General features: G+C 43.6%; 2 protein-coding genes across 4 annotated transcripts; one reads left to right on the top strand and one right to left on the bottom strand.

Moving 5' to 3' along the window:
* Nucleotides 1-87: 87 nt before the first annotated feature.
* Nucleotides 88-11,087, bottom strand: eif4enif1 (eukaryotic translation initiation factor 4E nuclear import factor 1). 2 transcript variants are annotated; one of them, XM_076156373.1, is made up of 19 exons: nt 10,725-11,087; nt 9,904-10,066; nt 9,740-9,813; nt 8,860-8,984; nt 8,318-8,592; nt 7,816-8,017; nt 7,554-7,711; nt 6,653-6,791; nt 6,375-6,551; nt 5,936-6,201; nt 5,264-5,338; nt 4,848-5,037; nt 4,253-4,341; nt 3,519-3,652; nt 3,109-3,190; nt 2,614-2,737; nt 2,189-2,521; nt 1,913-2,083; nt 88-1,191 (listed from the first exon to the last, which is right to left on the bottom strand). In XM_076156373.1, the coding sequence occupies exons 2-19, from the start codon at nt 10,054-10,056 to the stop codon at nt 1,004-1,006; spliced, it is 2,955 nt and encodes a 984-aa protein (XP_076012488.1). In that variant the 5' UTR covers nt 10,057-10,066; nt 10,725-11,087; the 3' UTR covers nt 88-1,003. The 2 variants fall into 2 exon arrangements, with proteins under 2 accessions (XP_076012488.1, XP_076012487.1); XM_076156372.1 differs by having other exon boundaries at nt 89-1,191; nt 7,554-7,714; nt 10,725-11,086.
* Nucleotides 11,088-11,408: 321 nt separating this feature from the next.
* sfi1 (SFI1 centrin binding protein) lies at nt 11,409-20,968 on the top strand. Of its 2 annotated transcripts, none has more exons than XM_076156825.1 (31): nt 11,409-11,934; nt 12,238-12,309; nt 12,413-12,523; nt 12,614-12,708; nt 12,942-13,059; nt 13,136-13,238; nt 13,361-13,517; nt 13,639-13,800; nt 13,919-13,989; nt 14,063-14,155; nt 14,255-14,352; nt 14,458-14,524; nt 16,129-16,259; nt 16,386-16,467; nt 16,556-16,734; nt 16,843-16,918; nt 17,036-17,131; nt 17,245-17,321; nt 17,430-17,532; nt 17,633-17,729; nt 17,891-18,051; nt 18,136-18,210; nt 18,343-18,417; nt 18,712-18,888; nt 18,968-19,191; nt 19,271-19,354; nt 19,527-19,746; nt 19,835-19,889; nt 19,986-20,094; nt 20,325-20,424; nt 20,640-20,968. In XM_076156825.1, exons 1-31 carry the CDS (start codon nt 11,780-11,782, stop codon nt 20,781-20,783), a joined length of 3,567 nt encoding a protein of 1,188 aa, XP_076012940.1. In that variant the 5' UTR covers nt 11,409-11,779; the 3' UTR covers nt 20,784-20,968. The 2 variants fall into 2 exon arrangements, with proteins under 2 accessions (XP_076012940.1, XP_076012939.1); XM_076156824.1 differs by having other exon boundaries at nt 19,832-19,889.
* Nucleotides 20,969-21,158: the final 190 nt, after the last annotated feature.

Here is a 21,158-nt window from a genome sequence, read left to right as displayed (position 1 = left end):
TTTTTTTTACTTTTTGGCGCGTTAAGATGAGCCTCCTTATCTACTACACAATTAGTATTGGACTGTTTGAAGTCAAATCTGCCCGTAAACAAAAATCTGCCATGACATTAACGGTTGCTCCTCTGCCTTTATTTGCATTCCCTCAGGTGCTTCTCATTTATCAAGGTAGCATTGCAATACAAAACAATAAAGCACATTCAGACCTTTACTGAGGATTTTTATTTATTAATTCTATTTGTGCTTTTATAACTTAATAGCACATTGACAAACCGAATCCCAACCACCCTCACATTTTCCACGTGATCAGTGCTGCTTCCCTCTTAGTGATAGCTTGGATGGGAGAGGATGCACTTTAAAAGAAAGAACAAAAAAAATACAAAGAAAGAAAGGCACAACCAGCACTTGCCGTTTCCCCTGGAGACTTGCGGAAACACTCCAGCTAGCCGCATCTACAGACCGGGGCCCCGCCGGCCACGCCACAGAGGAAGGGGAGAGTAACACTGGATCTACTCATCAAGCCGTTCCTAACTAGCACTAGCCTTTTCTCAGTGCAGTTCAGGGGAAATACACGGCACCAGACAAAGGAATGCTACCATCCGTTGGTGACTACTTTGTCTCTGGCAGTTGTCATTTGAACAGCAGGGAGGTTTCACCATCCCCATACCAAGGAAAACAATAGCTATATACAGGGAGAATAAGATTCTTTCCCATGGTCTGTACAATTTGGGTCTATACAATATTTACTTCAATTTACTGTGAGGAATCTAATACAAAAAAAAAAAAAGAATATCACTCAGTGGCAAAAACAAATCTCCATTACTCATCTTCCATTTTCTTATGAAGTTATGAGGCTCTTCCAAAGCAGTGAGTTTGAGGTTGAAGACAAAGCATGGTTATGCTGTCCATGTCTGTGCAACATCTTTCAAATTAAAGTTCACATTCTGTAACAAGAAGGTGGAGATGAAAAAAAAAAACTTGCTATCCAGCACAATGTTTCAGTGGGTTACGGTCGGAACTCCAGTTCATCTACACTTATGACCTTGGCAGGCATGGAGGGGAGAGGCTGCTCCAGCACGTCTGACCCAAACCACTTGGCTAGGCCTAAAGGAGGGTCGCCCCCATGTCGCTGGGAGCCATTTGTCCGGTGGAGGCCTTGGCTATGTGACTGAGGGCCTGGGATGTTTGGGTGCACTGCAAGACAAAAACAACAAGCATTTAATGTTTGAGTTTGACATTTTTCATTTGAAAAGTAAATTTCTTAAGTAGAAGAAGCTGACACATAACAGTCAGCTTCTGGCCAGTAATTGTTATTCTTTGGGCAATACTCAAATTTAGGGCATAGATCTCCAATATTATCTCATGCAGGACTAGGAACACAAATTTCAATGCAAGCCATTCACTTGGAACATAGAAAGGAAAATCATGTCTTTTCTCAAACATCCACAATTGGCCATAGTTCTGAATTTTACACACATATACTCATGTTAAATGTTTATCTAGCCATCGGGTGCTGCCCTGTCATGAGAATGTACACCACTGGGAGTGTGCTTCTCCAGAATGAGTGCAAATGGATATATTCCAGTCAACACAGTCAGCAACCCAAACCTAAAGAGGCTTTGAAGGATGCAGTAAATGAATGCAAATTAGTTTACATGCTTATTAAACAAGCACCTTAGGTTGGTGTACTCTATGCACCAGTTGTATTAGAGCATGGCTCAGCAAAATTTGCTAAATTAAGCAAATTGTGTTGTTAGAGGAGCGCGTCCACTTTTCATTTAATTTTCGGCACAGGTAAGTAGTCGATGGATCAAACTTTGAGGCTCGATTACAGCACTATAATGCAACAAATACGCGTGTGTGTGGAAGATCCATAACCAGCAAGCCAATGAGAGCATTATGTGACGCCACTTACTTTGCCTCTGGTGCTGAAGCTGCTGCTGCATTACTGCTAGCTGCATCTGAGCGTTGGCTCTGGGAGGTAGAAGTGGATGCCCGGTTGCACTTAGAGGATAGAGCGGTTGACCAAGAAGGGCAGGAGGCAAACCTTGAAGTTGTGCAAGGTCAACATGTGGTGGAAAGATACCTAGCAAGGCAAATGGACACATATTATTTACAAAGGTTTAAGATAACAATAAGGTCTGCAAGAAACATTTATAAAATTTACCAGAAAAAAGAAAAAGCCACTAACCAGCCTGCAACAGAGCAGATCCGAGCTGCTGGGGTTGGATACCCTGTGCTAGCATTCGCTGCACCACGTTTGGAGGGAGCTGGGGTGGAGGAGGACGCACCATAGGTACATGGGATATCAGTGGAACTGGGTAGACAGGACGAGGGAAAGTTGAGGCTGTCCCTGTAGATACCATGGCAGGTGCAGACTGTCCTGCTGTGCCTGGTCTGAGACGTTCCTGGTCCTTGCTTGGCAAGGTCTGTGAAGACAGTGTTGAGGAGCAGGCCTTTAGCCCACCAGACTGTGAGGCGGCCCCATCCATCATTTCCAGGTAGAGGTTTGGGGAGCTACCCTCTGTAATCACATCACACAAACCCCAGTGTTTAAAAGTTCAACTTCAAATTGAACACATACCAAGCAGCTGTATGTAGATAATGACTGCGTACCATCATGATTGCGTGCAGCAGCCTCCTCCTTGGTCTCTGGGCGACTAACTGGCTCATCTCTGCTTTTTTCTTTCGTCTCGTACATTTTGCGAATCACCGATGTGGGTGTAAATGACGGGGACAGCTGTGAAACACACCACATTAGCTGTGTGATTGGGATTTAGGGCAAGAGTGGACTGTTGCAGTTATATTTTGTGGTTACTTTATAAAGGAATACCTGTGTAGCCCAATATGACAATAAATTTGTTTAATCTACTACTCCAATCCAGCACCACCACTAAATGGGGCCTTCATTTACAACACTGACTCAAGACCACTCTGCCAAAAACAAAATATAAGCATCAATGACAATTGGAGTTGTGATACCGGTTTACATAGGAATGTACAAGAAAACCAACACCTGACAACCAAGCAAAATTACAGTGCACACGCCTCAATATATCAAGTTTGTCAAGTAAAACAGAAAGTAGTTTGTAGGACTCAAGTATTGCTCACCATGCTGGTGACTGCATTTCCCGGGGAGTTTCTTCCAGCAGACTGAGGGCCTGGACCAGGAGAGCGGATCATACGCTGCTGTCTGTGGATCACAACCGCACAATTAAAGTAAACTTACAAATACTGAGGAATCTTGTTCTTGGTGCAATAAAAGCATCTCTCGTCAAAAGAGCAACACACACTTTTCTAATATGGAATTTAATTTTAAAAATAAACCACATAATTGTAAGCAGAACTTCATAGCTATGCTAGACTATATGATACACTTGTTAACATTTCGGTTACTAACATTACCTAGTATACCAAACACTGCAAAAGCATGCATCTGAAGAAAGCCGATAGATTAAGATGCAAATTATTATATTGATCTACATCAGCAGCACATGAATATGCCAGGAGTCAGCACACACCTATTCCGAAATGACTTATCCTGTGGTGGCTTGTAGCCCGACTGGAACACATGATGACCATGCAGAGCAAGATCCTGCTGAAAGGCAAGAGCTTCCAGGTCTGCCTGGTTCACTGGCATAGAGAGCGCCCTCAGCTGGACAAGACAAACAAAAAATAGTGCGTAAAGCCTCAGTACTGTTAACACTGAACCGTGTCAGTATTTTAAGCAATCTGGAAGTGGGCAGGATATAAACAAAGATTTTCAGAAATCTTAAAAGCTGAATTTAAACAAAGGATACGTTTCTTTTTACCCAATTACATCGTACTCCAGACACTGATGTTTTAATACGATGCACTGAAGTCTTCAAAAAAAAGTAAAGCACTTGACCCATTAAAACAAAGCTCAAAGCAAATCTCAAATCTTCCCTGAGGCAGGTTGGTATTGGCCTGTCAAGCTTTTGAAAATGAATTAAAACCTCTACGAAGTTTAATATAACACAGGAGTACATCAAGTGATGATCAGAAGATATTTAGCTAGAATTTGACAGGAACATTTGACCTGAAGCTCTTTTGCCTACCTATGTTGAACGCACTTATTGGAAGTGGCTTTGGATAAAAGCGTCTGCTAAATGACTGTAATGTAACATAAAATATCACTTACATCACTACATCCAGTGTAAGGGGTGCCAACATAATGGCCTCAGTGATGCATCTAATTACACTTAAACATTGGCTTAATGATGTTTACATTTACCTGATGCTGTGCAGCTGATCCAGGGCTGATTGACCGATGCATTTCAGCAAACTGTTCAGGCATCATAGACTGAGGACCAACAGCGAATCCTTATGAGGGGAGAAAGATTTTAATCAAACGCCATCCAAACAAATAGGCTGGGCTACACAATGCAAAAGAGCTCTGAGAATGAAAGCAGCCTTACTGAAACTCACTTGCCTCGCCATTGAAACTAATGACACGAAAACACCTTTCTATAAATAACATTATGTTAGGTAGCGAGTCATCAAATGACTAGTATTATCCGTTATGTTCAGAATGTGATGAAAATCATAACGCAAGATAGAAATCTGGGAGACCGCGCGGTTCACCAACCTGACTTATCTGACGCACTTAATTTGATCCAAATCTAATCTTTTTATGTGTAACTTATTTAACTGCATTAAATGGAAAAAAGATCCTAGGAAATTATGTTCTGCATAACCTTGTTCTGCAAATGATGATCTACATCGAGGTTGCTTGTTCCATTCAAAAGATCAAAATATCCATCTTGCTCACAAATGTCATTTCCAGAGAACACTTCTAAAAAATGATGCCTCCTTTGCAACGACTGTACCTGCTGCAGGTTGTAGTCGACTGTGGAAGTAGTCAGGCGAGGGTGCCCTTTGTGGGAACAGTTGGGGTGAAGGGGCCTTGTGGAGTAGGCCATGTAGAGGGGCAGAGGTTATTGGGCCATCAGAGGTTCCCAGCAGACTGCTAAGTAATGAAGGGGAGCCACGAGAAGGACCCTGGCCTCCCAGGAGCTCCTACAAAACACACACCCTCCCATAGATAAGTTGTGATGCCAACACATTTACAGTACCAATCACATAAATATCTTTTACATTCCCCCATTTACACATTAAAATCTGCACTTCCCTCTGAATCAATGAGGAATGGCTGTTGCGTATGAACACAGTACCACCATCAAAGTCACTGTTTCTGTACCAAATGTGAAATTGCATTATGCTGAAAACAAGTCAGCATACTCACCTGGAATATGTTTTTCTGCGGCTGAGTAGGTACCGGCGCTTCAGGCATCGTCACCACAGCTTGGTCAGAAGGTTGCTGTACAGGAATTTTTAAAATCAATTTGATTATACACAGCCTTGTTTCCTGTTTACCTCATCTCAGAAGGCATTGAGCAATGTAATTTTTGGGGAAGGTAGCTTGAACTACTGACAATCAGTTTCCAACTAAACTGCCAGCCCACTGAGATGATACAGGAACATTATTTGTTGCTGATAAAGTGTCAATTGTGCAAGTCAATTATGTTTATGGGTTAAAATGTCTTACTTTCCTAATTGAGCTTACATCAAACCACATTTAGAATGTCGGAGCACAAAAATCCCCAAGAACATCAACTCCGACTTGCACAGGCAACACTTTAAGCTCTGATACACCTCAAAAGACATTGCCAACATAAACACCTCCAAAACCATTCAAAACAAATTTATGCCCATCGCTTTCTATTGCCTTCATGAATTTTGGAAGGAGGGGACATGAACGTGCAGATTAAATGACTTGCATGCTGGAGCAGATTTGTTTAATCAATTACCTGCTTCAATGCAACATGCATTATGCTGTTACCCATCCAGAGTAAATGTCAGACAATTTTCAGAGAGCTTTCAAACAACTCCTTTCCTTTCCAAAGGATATACTTACGCTGTTTGTGTTGGGTTTGGGATGAGTTGGCAGAGTTCCACTTGCCTTCATGCTGCTGACCAATTTATTAAAAGCAGACATGTCTGTGTCACGCGAGCGTGGCTGGGCACTGGAAGCACCAGTTAAAGCCTGCTCCAGGTGCTCAGCCATAAAGGGGGTACCGTTTCCCCTCTGAGGCGCCTTTCGTGAATGCGATTCAGAAACCAGCTTCATCCCCTTCATTCCTCCCTCCACCTCCTCCAGAGACAGCGCCACGCCACAGTTAGCTGGGGATAAGACAAATTTAAGGTAAAATTAAGGTGTGCTTCACTCTCTGAAACATTCAATATTGCATATTTACAGCTCTATAGTCACATGAAAGTGCAAACTTTAAGTCATTTGCCCAATAGATTTTTACTAGACTAAAGCTGTAGTACTAAGTGGGTGAACTGGCACTCACTGCTTTCACGTAGCCGAGCTTTGTTGACTGATAGAGTAGAGAGAAGGGGCTTCAGGTCTACTTTGGCCTTGTGCAATAGCTCCAGGATGTCCACCTTTTCCTTGCCCTCCGATGATTGAATAGGCGTGAAGTATGGGGCAGGGCCCCGGCTAGGGGAGGAGTTGCGTGGATCAAGCCCTACAAAAAGGAGCCAAACAAAGTTTCAGAGACCAACCAAAGCTTTTGGAAACCAAGAAAATCTAAACACATTATTATATCATGCAGTCCAGTGCATATACCTGCTAATTTTTCCAACTCCTCGTGGGGAGTAGACCTGAGGCTGCTGGAACGGCTGCCAGATGGGCTCAGATTACTGGAGAACCACTGGCTGAAGCGGCTAGCAGATACAGGGCCCTCCCCTAAAACATCCTCTATCATCTGCAAGACAAAAAGAGGCTTGTGAGGCAAAATGGATAAATGCATCAGAAGGCCAAAGGTTATGACAAAGGTGTCACTTACGTTTAGAGCGATTTCCATCGATTAAGCACAAAATGTGCTAGAAGACTGAGGGCAGTGTCATTGGATGCACTGCTGGCCTTGTGTTCAGTTAACGCCACAAACCAGTCAGTGCTCAACTTTCCCGTTTCAGTATCTAATTTGTCTCCATTATTTCATTCTTCTATTAGTCATGGGTCTAAAACAATGATGGGCATAAATCTGGTTTGTCACATTCTGTGAAACCCCCATGCAATAGCCCACTGGCAAAGTATTTGGAAAATGCACCATTCAGTGACGACACACCAAACACCAAAGAATCAGCAAGATCAAGCCAGCGCAGCAGAAGTATTCATATAGTGAAAATTGAGCAAATTAAAAGAACTGATCTATTCATTTTGATCGAGTTAAACTTGTATAGTACATCACATACTGTATGTCAGCACCAAACTCAGCCAGCTGTACCAAGTCTGTCAGGCTGTCTATCTGTGGTATTTATCAAAGGTTAAGATGTACACTCATGAACAATACTTGTGGAAATGCATCAAGCCTGAGCCACACATTTAGTTTGAAAGGACTGATTCACCTGTTTATGTTCTACTGTTTAGCTTAACTGAAGTGCACAAGGAAACGGAAAAAAGACACCATCCCCGTTGTGCAAACCCTTAGCATATACAAAACCACATAGTGCAACCCAGGACTTACAGAGGCCAATCCTGGCATCGTCTTCTCCAGATTGAAAAACTCATTGAAGTCAAAATCTCCAGTTGACTGCTCTGGCAGGACATCAGGGTGGGGGACCTCCTGATCCGATGTAGACAGCAAAACATCGGGCTCTTCGGCCTGTCCACCATTACATTCCACTGCTGCACATAAAAACAAATTACTCAAAGAGCATTGTGACAACAGCAGCACAGTAGCGTTAAACATACGGGGAAAATGCATCATGGTGCTGAAATAGACATGCCTTCTTTCACAGTCTCTGTTCCTCTCTTCCTTGATCGCTTAGACCTGCGCTTGTCATCTTCCAGAATTTTGTCATCAAATCCAATAAGCTCAATCGTTTCAGACTGGCTTGTGGGGCCAGCAGAGAACCACTCTGGCTCCTCTTCTGCATACGAGTCATTCCTTCTCCTTTCACTAAACACACGTTTGTCACCAAAATCCCTCTGCAAACAGATTGAGTCAATGTCAGTGCAATCATAAAAATGTGGCACATCAAAGTAAATGTTGCTAAAAATACATTAAATCGTTGATGGGACCATAGAGTGCATCGTCACTTTGGGTTTGTTTGGCAAATGCCTGTACACAGGCACCTCCAAGCTATGCAGCAGTTGAATGACTAATATCATTTTTAAAAGTTCATTGCATACTTAAAACAAAGCGGTCTAGGCTTGTTAGGTTTGGATGTATTAAATGAGTCACTCCACACTGGACAAACGGGGAACAATGAGGCAACATCCACCAACCCTGAATCTTTTATCTTTGAAGTCTCTTTCACGCTCCCTCTCTTTCTCCACACGGGCTTCCCTCTCAAAAGCTCGAGCAGCAATTATGCGGCCACTGCCAATTCTGCGTGCCCCTCCAAGACGGAGGCTCTCGTTCTCTTTATTTTCCAAGGGGCTAATGGGACGACGGGTATGGGGGGCAACTGCAGCATTGCCTTGACAGCCACCTCCAAAGCTGCGTCTCTGTGGGCTGAGTACGACATCCAGATCATCCTCCTTTAACCGCTCACGAGGGTCTGAAGGCAAAAGAAAAGCCTGGGTTTTAAGACATGTATAGTAAAGACAACACCAAGATCATACTATAAGCTGCACTGCAGGCTTCTTGAAGTTCATGGCTACAGCTGTAGCTTAGTTACAGAAATGTGTTGCTAGCCATTTTGTTAATACATGACATTTCTGAAATTCCCACCCCCCCACATACACACAAACATTTGGATACTCACAAGAAATGTTTTCGTTCAATTCTAAATAGAGGCAATTAGAGTTCTGGCTACGATAAGTACCTGGCATTCTTCGTTTCAAAGTTCTATCCTCCATATAGTCCTTTTTAAAACCTTCCACAGGGGAGCTGCGCTCGGAAGTGGGATACAGTGAAGCATGCCACTTCTCAGGGTCCCAGACACCATCACTGTACCAAAACAGCGATGGTTATAAAAAAAGAGGCATATACAAGATGTTTGCAGACAACGCAAAATGACAAGCAAATAGGATCCATTCACCAGAGAAGTGTTGTGTTACATTACATTTTTGTGAAGATGCCCAAGAATGCAGATAAGGCTGACAAACTAAATAAAAATGAATGAGAGCAGATCTTTAAGGCACTGAGGCTACTGAGACAGTAGACAAAGGCCTGAAGCTTTGTTCAGCTAAAGCTTATTTAGCTCAATACAACATTCTGTTTGATATAGTTGTGTAGGTGGAAGAGTATAACATTCTTTTGTTGAACACTTGACCGTCTGGCCAAATTACCCACCACGAGCTTAAAGGGATGGGAAACAGTCAACACATAAAAATTACCTAAATTTGTGCACAATTTTCATTTTTCACCTTACACCCAGAAATTATTATTTTTGATCTGAGCCTATTTTTGTTGGGTTTCAGGCAAAAAACTGCCAGTAGTCAAATGTGTGGATTCATTCATGGGAGCTCCAAGCAGGGAACATGACATACTGTTCAAAAGCCTAAGGCACGTTTAAAAGTGAAGGCCCCGTCGTCTACTGGCCCACAATACTGACCCTCCTCAAATGAAAGGGGTTTCATTTGATGAAACCACTCTTGGTCTGAGTTCAAACTTCAGGTTAAGTTATAGAGCTCGTCATCTTGCATCAAACAATCCCAGCGTGCAAATTCTATGCCAACACCGCCCCCCAATTAAATTCATACCTGTCATGTTTCGCAGAGAGACATTCTGGTCTTTCATTGGAGCATGGCAGTTCTTTAATTTCAAGAAGTTCTTCCTGTATGAAAAAAGGTTAAAAAAGTATTCAGTCAAACTAGAAACAAGTATCTGCAGTATCAAACAGACTGGAGTTTATTTCTCTGATCACCTTGGTGTATCTGAAAGGAGCTGTAGGTGCTGCCGGCTGCTCAACTTGGCCCACAGCAGTAGTATCAGCAGCAGCAGCAGAAGCAGCATCTTCATCATTATTATTACTCTTCTGTTCTACACAAGCATCGTTCTCCATGACTGGTTCAGACATGCTCAACTTCCTGTTGGGAAGAAAATTACGACATATTGACACTATTAATCAAGAATATGATGCGTGATACACATGTGCCTTCAAGAGTCAACAGCCTCAGTGGACATCAAATCTCAAAATTAGTTAATTGACGACACCTGTTTTTGAAAAAGGTAAAGCTGGAGCACCGTGCATGGCTGACAATAAGACGTGTGCCCGGCAGATACTGTTGGATCAAATACAAATCTCCCCAGAGCGACGCGTGTCAAGCTTGAAACAATAGTAAAAACTTCAATTACCCTGCAAACAATAAACTCGCTTTGACATCGAAGTTACCTGTTTGAGGTGCAGACGTAGCACAAGACGCGAGGCAATTAGCTTCACCGTTAATTAGGAGCTACTGAGCGGCGGTGTGAGTCGTGACATGTCAATTATGGTAATTTGCTTAATTAGCAAATCACCTGTGACGTCCAACATGTGACAAACCGTTTTGTTAACTCTGCCATCGTCCCCAATGCATGAAACATTTACGTAAACATATATTTACACACATAAAGAAACCTAAGAATGGTTAAAAACGGAGCTAAGCCATCTTGTCCAAAACGACTAACCTGGATTTGAACCGTGGCAAAGACAGAGCAAACACACTTACCCTAGTATATTAAGATAAAAAAAGAATGATAACTTACTCAGTGTGTATGCTGTGTAGAATTTTCTTGGCAGTTGTTCAATGGTTCTTCGCGTTAGCTAGCTAGCTAACCTAGCACTTCTAGCTAGCTAGCTAGCTAGCTAGGAAATTGGGATAATGCCCACCCAGCGAGCACCAAATCCTAAACCGGTTGGGTGTCTGATGTAATTTCGTAGCCAATACAAACTCTACTGATATAACTAAACACAATAATACGGGTACAAATAAGAAGTTAAATCGTAAGGATACTGTGTAATCTCAAATAAACGTCTACTCTTTCTCTGTTTTCAAACTCGTAGCAGCGATTTTACCCTAGTCGCCGCTTTAAGAAGGTCCTAGCAAAGATTACATCCTGCCCCTCGCGCCTTTGTAAAATTGACAATAGTCGCGTATGACGTCCAATTCGCGGCTAAATATTTAGACTACAGTATGTAAATCATTTTCAATTCATAGAAAATCACCCGTAACTATGTAAGTCATGATACATAGCTATCGCGCTCTGAAACTGAATAACTTACAAACGGCATTATTCAGGGCAGCTACTAAGAGTCTCAGGGTGTGCTCGATTTATGTATCCACATATCTCTTGCATTGAACTCTGTCGTGCGTTCCTTTGTCAAAGTGTGAGGCACCGCCCTCACGGACCATGCGGGAAAGAATTTCCACCTACCTTTGAGTCTGAAGGGCCCCTGGATGGATCCTCCCCGTTGAATGATACCAAATAGTCACATTGGAAAGTTTAGTGTAAAATGTGAAATGTTGTTAACATTGCCCTGATTGATAAACCTTTGCCGTAACCTGGCAATATTGCTGTCGCTGTTGTAAAGTGTCACTGGAGCCGCTCCGGGTGTCATTTCCGCATACACTTGAGTGAAATTAAACGCGCGGCACCTGGCGACCCAAACAAACACGACTCGTGTCGGTCAATTGACTTGACAACAACATGAGAATTGACTCCTGGTAAAAAAAAGGCCGAATGCGGGGGTGTGCTTCTGTTTAGTTTCGGATAACTGAACTCCGCTGTGAAGTATTCCAAATGCGACTGAGCTCACAACAATGCAGAGCAACGGCAGAAAGCCAGGTCCACCACAGAGCTCTGTCAGAGTCGGTGCTGAGACCAAACGAGTCCGCAGAGTTCAATCCCGAAAGATTCCTTACAGAGTTGGGTACAATTGGAACAAAGGTGGAAGACTCAAAGAGCTTAGAAAAAGGTATGAATACTCACTTCATTTCACTGTACTTTGTCTGTGTGTATTAAGATTGTTTCCATTGTTGATTGTCCAGCGATCCATTCTGTAATACAATGTAAACAACAGTGACTCATGTCCATTCCCTGTAGGTTAATAGCATTATGGGATTCAATATTGTGAACACCTGTAACAGAAAGCAAACGCTCAATTCTCACTGAGCAAATCAGAAAACGTTAACCTTTGTACCTTTTATCACTAAAATGATTATTGATAAAGTAATTGATGAAGTGTTTCAGCACTGTCACTGTCTTTCAACCAATGCAGGCACTTGGCAAGGAAGTTCCTGAAACTGTGGATGCAGAAAACCTTCGGAAGAGTTCATCCTTATAAAGCCAAGTAATTAGTTGCAGGATAAGTTTCAGTTACTGAACAAAGAATGTAACGTTAAGCGTGGATTTCCTTACAGTTCTTTGTTATAGTTAAATATTGTATGTTGCAGGTCCCATTATGACACTGTTGTCCTTCGTCGAGCCTTTGAAGAATGGAGAGATGAGTGGTGGACATCCAGGAGGGAGTGGAGTCTCACATTGCGTGCAGAGTGTCACTACAGGTTAGCAGCCAGAACATGTTACAAACTTGTTGGTCTTTTTCCTCAGTAAGCATGTCACAGATATCCATGGTATGTGCTTCTGTGTTTTAGGTATTACCTGTACAGCTCGGGGTTCCATAACTGGCAAAAGTTCATGACTGTGCAGAGGGAAAAGAAGGATAGAGTCCAAAATGCTCAATCATTTGGTATGAGGCTGTTTGACTTGATAATGCATTTGAGAGCATATCTCACTTAATATAATAGTTTGGAGTTTTACATGTGTGGTTTACTTGTATTTGCTGCATACGAGTGTAATCAACCATCCACTCTACTCCACCCCCCCCCCCATTCAGAAAAAAGTAGTTCAGTCATTTAGGTTTTTATTTTTCACATATCACCACTACTGCTGTTTCTCAAACTAGTTTGTTTCTTTAACCAGCTGTCAGGCAACAGGTGCGTCAGGTCTGGGACAGGTGGGAGGTTTTCATTGAGATGAGGAGAATGAAAGCCAGAATGCTTGAATCTGCTCATCAGCAGAAAAGAATCACAGCACTGCGGTAAGACGAATGTAAACCACACTTCACAGGTCAGTGGGTTATCAGTTTTTTTTAACTTGTATTTGCGCCTCTGCAGTTCAGCATGGAGTTTGTGGCAGGCGAACATGCAGCAGCGTCGTGATTTTTCAGCTTTAGAAGTTACAGCCTTGAAACATCAGGCACTGACTTTACAGAGAAGGGTAAGGTTTTGCTCTTTCATAAAATCAAATACTATCAATTTTCGCCCAGCCTATTAAGCAGCAGAGTGTTTCCTGTTCTTCTTACTTGTTGTGGTCTTGTGTGCACATCTTTCTGTTGTCAGGCCTGGTTTCGGTGGAATGAAATGCAAAGAGCTGCCTGTTCCCAGAGAGAAAATGAATCCAAAGCTTCACTTCATTTTTTCTCTGGACTGAAGAGAAAAGCATTTCACCAATGGACAAGTTATGTGTCCTGCTGTCACGCCAAGAAAGAGCTAGAAGGTCAATATTTGAAGAAATGATATAGCCAGCAATATCACATACAATGTCTCAAAGGGCTTTACGGGCCTACAATTGAAGTGATAATATTCATTTGCCCTTTATGGTTCTCTCTTTGATTTAGCTCTGGCTGTGCATGCCTGCTCTCTCAGCCTGCTGAGGATCTGTTGGAGTAAATGGCGCAGTGCACTGAATCAAAAGCGGAGAGAGGAGGAGCGTTTGGGAACGGTGGTGCATTTGGCCCCACAGAGCAGAAAGCGCAGAGCACTGGAGCACTGGAAAGCTTGTATCCTCATTCATGCATAAAAAAAAAAGTTCCTTCTCCTTCTCATGCCTACCACAGATTGATACAGGACCCGTTATTTGGTCATAATGTGTTGTTTGAATCTTGAGCTCGTCAGTAGATGTGGCGTTGTGCAGAGAAGAAGTTGAAGGAAACCAGATAGCAACTCAACACCACCATCATTATCTACAGGTAAGAAGCAACACATTGATAGTTTATATTTCTATTTCTTCATGTACGTATTGTAACATTTTTCTTTTTGTAGCATGTGGGATTGAGGGCTCTTTTTCTGAACGTCAGCTGGAACAAAGCACATCGACTGAACAAGAATCTAGCTGCACAGCACTGTCGTCAAACGGTAACCGAGTTCATTGTCATCGTATGTTTCATGTGGCAGTTACAATGCTTCAGTTAAAAGTCAGAGCTTAATCTCTGTGTTGTTGTTTTTGTTTTTTAGATGACCAGTAAGTATTGGAAACGGTGGCAGGAGCGTCTGGAAGAGGCCGAGGACAAGAGTTTTCAGCCTCAATCAGAAATGGCGTTGAGAACCTACAGGTCAGTGTTATGCTTTGTGCAGTGTCACAGCGTTGAAATGTTTAAACAGTAAAAGATATTTACGTGCGCATTCAACTCTGATCTGAATTGTTTTTTCGATAACAGTGCTGCCGCGTTGAGCAGCTGTTTTCATCACTGGAGGGAGAAACTTGCTGAGAAGAGACGCATACAGGTATTTCTATTGGTTATACCAGGCAGAAATCTGCAGAGTGGCTTTAGGTCAATTCCCTTGAACGAATCAAATTATTTAACGTATCATTTACAGTGAGGTCCATAGGTATTTGGACATTGACACAATTTTCACAATTTTAGCTCTGTACACCACCGCAATGGATTTCAAATGAAACAACCATGTGCGTTAACAACATTTTCAGACTTTCAACTTTAATTTGAAGGTATTTACATCCAAATCAGGTGAACGGTGTAGGAATTAGACCCATTTCTATACGGGCCTCCCCATTTTCAAGGGACCAAAAGTAATTGGACAAGTGGCTGCTCAGCTGTTCCATGGCCAGGTGTGTGTTATTCCCTCATTATTTCACTCACAAGGAGCAGATAAGAGGTCTAGAGTTCATTTCAAGTGTGTTTGCATTTGGAATCTGTCGTTGTCAACTCTCAACATGAGGTCCAAAGAGCTGTCACTATCAGTGAAGGAAGGCATCATTAGGATGAAAAATCAAAACAAACCCATCAGAGAGATAGCAAAAACATTCGGTCTGGCAAAGTCAACTGTTGTACGCACTGGTGAGCTCAGCAACACAGAACGACCCGGAATACCTCGGAAAACAACTGTGGTGGACAGAAGAATCATTTCCCTGGTGAAGAAGAAAAACCCCTTCACAACAGTTGGCCAGATCAAGAACACAAGAGATAGGCCTATCTGTGTCAAAGTCAACAATCAAGAGAAGACTTCATCAGAGTGAATACAGAGGGTTCACCACAAGATGTAATCCATTGGTGAGCCCAAGACCAGATTAGGTTGCTAAAAACATCTAAAAAAGCCTGTAGAGTTCTGGAACAACATCCTGTGGACAGATGAGACAAAGATCAACCAGAATGATGGGGGGAAAAGAGTATAGAAAAGGACAGGAACTGCTCCAAAGCATACCACCTCATCAGTGAAGCATGGTGGTAGTGTTATGGCCTGGGCATGTATGGCTGCCAATGGAACTGGTCCCTTGTAGGATTTGACTACAGACAAAAGCATCAGGATGAATTCTGAAGTGTTTCTGGAAATATTATCTGCTCATATTCAGCCAAATGCTTTAGAACTCTTTGGACGGCGCTTCACAGTGCAGACGGACAATGACCTGAAGCATACTGTGAAAGCAACCAAAGAGGTTTTTAAGGCAAAGAAGTGGAATGTTATGCAATGGCCAAGTCAATCACCTGACCTGAATCCAATTGAGCATTCATTTCACTTGCTGAAGACGAAGCTGAAGGGAAAGTGGCCCAAAAACAAGCAGAATCTGAAGACAGTTGCAGTATAGAGGCCTGGCAGAGCTTCACCAGGGAAGAAACCCAACGTCTGGTGAAGTCTATGGGTTCCAGAAGGATTTGCAACCAAGTATTAAAAGTGACAATTTGATCTATAGTGTAATTCCTACACTGTTCACCTGATTTGGATGTAAATACCCCCAAATTCAAGCTGAAAGTCATTTTGATTGTTTTATTTCAAGTCCATTGTGGTGGTGTACAGAGCCAAAATTGTGTCAATGTCCAAATATTTATGGACCTAACTGTAATCGCATGGAAAATAATTGGCCTCTTGTGCAGGAGCTGGAGCATCGTGCAGACGTATGGTTTGCTGAGCACACGTTGCCTCTGTGTTTCACTTCTTGGGTCGAGTTCACTCTGCAAAGAAGACGACACAAGCAAAGGAAACAGAAGGCAAAAGTCTTTAATCGGTGAGTTCCCTTCTTTTCCCCTTCACTTCCCCTTGTTCACTTATCGCATTATACTCGAATAAACTGGTGTTGTTCTTTCTGTACCGATCGACATGGACCTGCTCTCCTGCCTGTGCCGTTTGTTAGACAGCGTCAGAGCAGTTTGGTATTCTACACCTGGTGGAGGGAGTCGGAGAAGCACAAGGAACAGATGCTGTCCGAGCGAATGGTATGCCAGCTGGAAACGGATACACAAACGGTGTAAGACCACAGGTGTGTATCTGAGCAGACATTAAGTAGAATGCCTCTGATCACAGGCAATCCTTCACGAGGAGCGGTGCCATCTGCAGAGAGCCTGGGATCGCTGGAGGGAGCGGACGCAGCAGAAGATGGACGAGGAGGGGAAACGGAAGGCTTCCTGCCACCTGTACTCGCACACGCTTCTTCACAAGGTGATAAAAGAGTGGAAGGATAACAGCACAGCGATACGGGAGAGGTAAAGCAAGCAAACAATCAATATTGCTTGATTGTGAGAGGGCAAGATTAGGATGGCAACTTTGCCCAGTCTGCAGATTCATAGATTTGTTGTTTATTTGCACGTCAGGAGAAGCCGAGAGGAGCAGGCTGGACATCAGGGTGACCTCTGCTGCATGAGACGGGCTGTGGATCAATGGAAAAAGGTGCTGCTGTTGTCTTTGCAGTGTGTAAAACACTCCGTACCTGTATTTGTGTTCCATATAAAGGCTTGCTGTTCATTGTTGTGTTGCACGTTAATGACTGCCTTGTTGTTTGATTAGTTTGTTCAAAGTCGGAGAGTGAAGAGGAACACGCTGGAGCAGATGCAGCGCTACCACGAGGTTCAACTTCTCAAGCGGTCCTTTGGAGCCTGGAAGGTAAATCAACACACACACACACACACACACACACACACACACATTTCCTTCTCTGACCATAAGCAGGAAAGGTCACGTTAAAGCCGATTCTCTGTGTCCCGTTGTGTTCTCAGAAACACTGCCTACAGATGTGCCGGGTCTATGGTCATGCAGAGGAACTTCACGCAGAGCAGACACGGGGCCGTCTTGGGTATGGAACACACTTTCCTCACAGAGCCTGAAGTACACACTTTCACATTTCCTCCGTTTGAATGATTTATGTTGGAAGCGCCACCTTGTCTTGGTTGTCTCTCCACAGAAGTGTTGTAGCCATGTGGAGGGAGAACGCAGTCCTGTTGGCAGAGTTCAGGATCATGGAGCAGAGAGCGCAGAATCACTTCCAGCACGTCCTTCAGCTAAAGGTTACAGAGCATGTTTGATGATCAGGCCTTCTCCAAATCTGCCAACGTACTGTCGCTCCTTGCTGAATGTTTTTATTTACTGTTCTGTCAACCTCACAAGGTGTTTCTTGCTTGGAGGGAAGCGTCAATACATGCTGTGTCAGCACGCCACCAGCAGAGGGAAGCAGTAATACAGGTGCAGCTTCGGGTAACTCAAGGTAACCAAGAGGAGTTTGAATAAATCAGTCACAACAACAGTATAGTTTGGAGTCCAGTGAACCATTTTCACAGCTAAACAGACGAGGAGTGTTGGTCACGGTTATTTAAAAAATCTTAATGTTGAACTCATTTGCTCATTGTTCATTTCCTCTGAAATCAGTGCGACTGCAGGCGTCCTTCAGGCGCTGGAGGACGCAAGCCAGGACGGCTCGGAGAGAGAGGACGAGCACGAGAGAAGCCCGACAACACCACAACTCGAAACTCCTTACTCGTGCGCTGAAAGCTTGGAACGAGCATCATTACCAGTACCAGAGAAACAGGGTGAATACCTCATCGTCCCACAGCTGTCGTCAGCGCCATACCGTTTGCTGCACTGTATGAAACAATATGTAATCCATTCCATAGGTAATGAAACGACAAGGAAACTTGCTGCTGCGATTAAAGATGTACCAGAAATATTATGAACAGTGGAGAACGAAGGTGAGTTGTGTTCCTCACATCTGAACGCTTTACCACTGATCAGGTAGCACGGGTAGATGTCGAGGTCAAACACACGTGTGGTTTGTTTAAAGAGCAATTAACCTACTTGACCGTTTTATGTCCTTGTAACAGCTGCAGAACAGAAGGCGAGAGGTGCAGCAGACGGAGAAAGCCCTCTGGCACTGGTCCCTCTCTCTGAAGGCCAAGGTAGAAGCTGCACATACTTACTACATACATCAAAGCCTCAGATTAGATCCATTTGTTTATAAATCATTGACATCATGCATCAATTGTCCTGTGTGTTTAAACTGAGGATATCTCCAACAACCAGACGTTCAGCCCCCCATTACACAAGTCCATTAGTTTTAATTTGTAGCACATTGATGAGGACAAACCAGAAGTGAGCCAACATAAGAAGGGAAATCCCACACATGAATATCATATTAAAAAGTTAACATTACTCATATTTCCATGTCTTGTTTGCTCGGTGAACCCCAACAGGCCCTGTGTAGTTGGAGGCTTTGGGTCACAGAGCAGCACAGGCAGAGAGAACATCTGGCCAGAACGGCACAGGTCTGCAGGGACCAGCTGCTGAGGGAGGGCGTGAGCTGCATCCTCACATACGCCGCTCACATGAACAACCTCACCTCCAGCCTCCAGCAACACAGCCAAGAGCAGGTGGGTGTGCAACGCTTCACTCGTGTGTATTTTGCGTTTTAAGGCGTCACAGCTTTAAATCCCGCCCGTGTCCCCGCAGAGGTCTCGTCACCTCCAGAGAGTGGTGCGGCGTTGTGCAATGCGGTGGAAGCAGCAGGCGCTTTGTAAGCCAGGCAGAAGGCGGCAGGGGTCCAGATGCTCGTCACCTAAGAAGAGCGTGAGCTTTCATTTGGAGACTTCTGGCTCAAGCAGCACATCATCATGTGGAGTTTCTCATCCTGACCCAGCGGACCAGAGAGTGGAGGATGGCGTGCTCGGCAAACTGTGAGTGTGTGTTTGCTGAGGGCCACTGTCAGGATGTGAATCTGAAACACATGTTAACAGCGTCTGTAATCCTGTGCAGGCTTCTTACCTCAAAGGGCCGACGGCAGCCGCGTCGCTTTGAGGAGCTGCTCCAGACTCCGGTCAAAGAGTTGCAGCTAAATAGGTAAATGGTTTGGGAATTAGATAGCACCTTTTCATTTAGCTATGTGACGCAATTGAGCCTAAATGCTTAGATAAACTTCACTGCGTAATGTATGACAAATTGGAATAAAATTTAGAAAAGGGTTTCCATGAGTCGCAGACAAACACTTTGTTCTTTTCTTTTCTTTATAAAGGCAGTCAGCTGTCACCGGCATTGAAACCAGGACCTACGTTACGACACAGCGGCGTACAGATCCCCATCCTCTGGAGCTCAGTGCGGGTTCACACAAAAGCCCCACTGCAGCGAGGGCGACAAGACCTCACAGCTCCTTTCTGTCTGCTGTGGATTCTCCCCAAGAACAACACGTCCTCTTACCTCCATCTGCTTTCACGGCTACCAGTACTACACATGTGGTAATCACCTTTTCTGTCTTTCATTGTATCTTAACTGTGCAAGACGGTTTTGATCTGAACTGTATCGTCTGTTTTTCCTCCCAAGCAGGGGAAGACCGGCAACTCTGATCCACTCAGATCGCATCAGGTTGTCCCCATATTCGGTACGGAAGATCTGAAACAAAAAACAATATCAAGCTTGAGATTACAGCAAATTTCATGGTCAAGCCAACTTTTGTGATGCAATGCTTCCTTTTTAGATGTTTGTGTGAGAGCAGAAGATGCAGGTCAAGCTTGGGAGCTGACACGGGAGCTGCTCAGCATTCAGCGGGAGATGACGAGCTTCCAGGAGGACAGGAAGCAGCTCCGGTAAGAAAATCCCCTCATCATGTGTCACCAGCGTTCCCTTCCTCTTCAGAGCTCGTCCACACAGTGTCCATATTAATGCCAACAGAAGTTTGCATACATCGTGAATATGTGTGTGTGTGTGTGTGTGTGTGTGTGTGTGTGTGTGTGTGTGTGTGTGTGTGTGTGTGTGTGTGTGTGTGTGTGTGTGTGTGTGTGTGTGTGTGTGTGTGTGTGTGTGTGTGTTCATTCAGCGCATGGCAAAATCTGAAAGAAGTAATGCAAACATGGCTGCAGACGAGCAGGAAGGACGAAGAAATGGAAAAGATTTCTGTTTGTCAGGAGTTAAAGGAGGTAAGAGTTGTGGTTATTTTGCAGTGCTTTAGTGGTAAACAGGTGACTTAACAAGGGGGATGTTAGGGTTTATCCACCTGCATGCCTGGGGGAATTGATTGCCAGTATCTTTACTCTAAGTTATCGAATGTTAACCTGGAATTTAAACATACGATGTCACCGCAGTTCTTTATTCTCTCTGTGTAAGATTTTTACGTTCTTCTTCTTGTTGACAGTTGGAGCAGCGCATCAACGTGCTGTCCACTGAGCTCAGCAGGCAGAAGCCCACCATGCTGCGGCACGCAGAGAGGATCCAGCATCTCCAGACTGTCCTCCACACCTCAGGAGTTACTACTCTCCTCGGTCAGCAGACACAATAGATAGCTCAGCGTTTACAGCCTGACTGGAAAACCTCACAAATTCCAAACATACCTTCAGTTTTTCATCGGTGTAGGTGGAACACTGAGGTATACATGTACAACAACAACACATATTTATTGCTGTACGCATGCTTCTTGGTATCCATAGAGTTAATGTTAAATGTTTTTACGTCTTTGTTCTCTGTCTGCACTTAATAAATTTGTTTGAATTGTTTACCACTGCTTCAGTCAGTTTGTGAAGGAAACGTATTCCCAATTTATCACTTCTGTAACTGATCTTAAAATCAACTCTCACCATATCCACAAACTTTAAAGTCCTGTTCCATAAATCCACTTTCACCCTCTCATCTAACCCATACTAACGTTGGATTGCAG

The sequence above is a fragment of the Genypterus blacodes genome, unplaced genomic scaffold (genome assembly GCF_046128005.1).
Source record: "Genypterus blacodes isolate CSIRO-AG114 ecotype Tasmania unplaced genomic scaffold, CSIRO-AGI_Gbla_v1 ptg000070l_1, whole genome shotgun sequence".
Taxonomy (NCBI): Eukaryota; Metazoa; Chordata; class Actinopteri; order Ophidiiformes; family Ophidiidae; genus Genypterus; species Genypterus blacodes.
Note: the sequence above shows the minus strand (reverse complement) of the source record. Positions and strands in the feature narration are given on the sequence as shown.

Excerpts from the sequence above, each read along its gene's own strand:
- sfi1 (XM_076156824.1), top strand. The coding sequence starts at position 11,780 with ATGCAGAGCAACGGCAGAAAGCCAGGTCCACCACAGAGCTCTGTCAGA. Across the intron at positions 12,310-12,412 it reads GTTCATCCTTATAAAGCCAA|GTCCCATTATGACACTGTTG; the intron begins GTAATTAGTTGC and ends TGTATGTTGCAG. Across the intron at positions 17,533-17,632 it reads AGCACGTCCTTCAGCTAAAG|GTGTTTCTTGCTTGGAGGGA; the intron begins GTTACAGAGCAT and ends CAACCTCACAAG.
- eif4enif1 (XM_076156372.1), bottom strand. The coding sequence starts at position 10,056 with ATGTCTGAACCAGTCATGGAGAACGATGCTTGTGTAGAACAGAAGAGT. Across the intron at positions 3,653-4,252 it reads GATCAGCTGCACAGCATCAG|CTGAGGGCGCTCTCTATGCC; the intron begins GTAAATGTAAAC and ends TGTCTTGTCCAG. Across the intron at positions 2,522-2,613 it reads TGCTGCACGCAATCATGATG|AGGGTAGCTCCCCAAACCTC; the intron begins GTACGCAGTCAT and ends ATGTGATTACAG.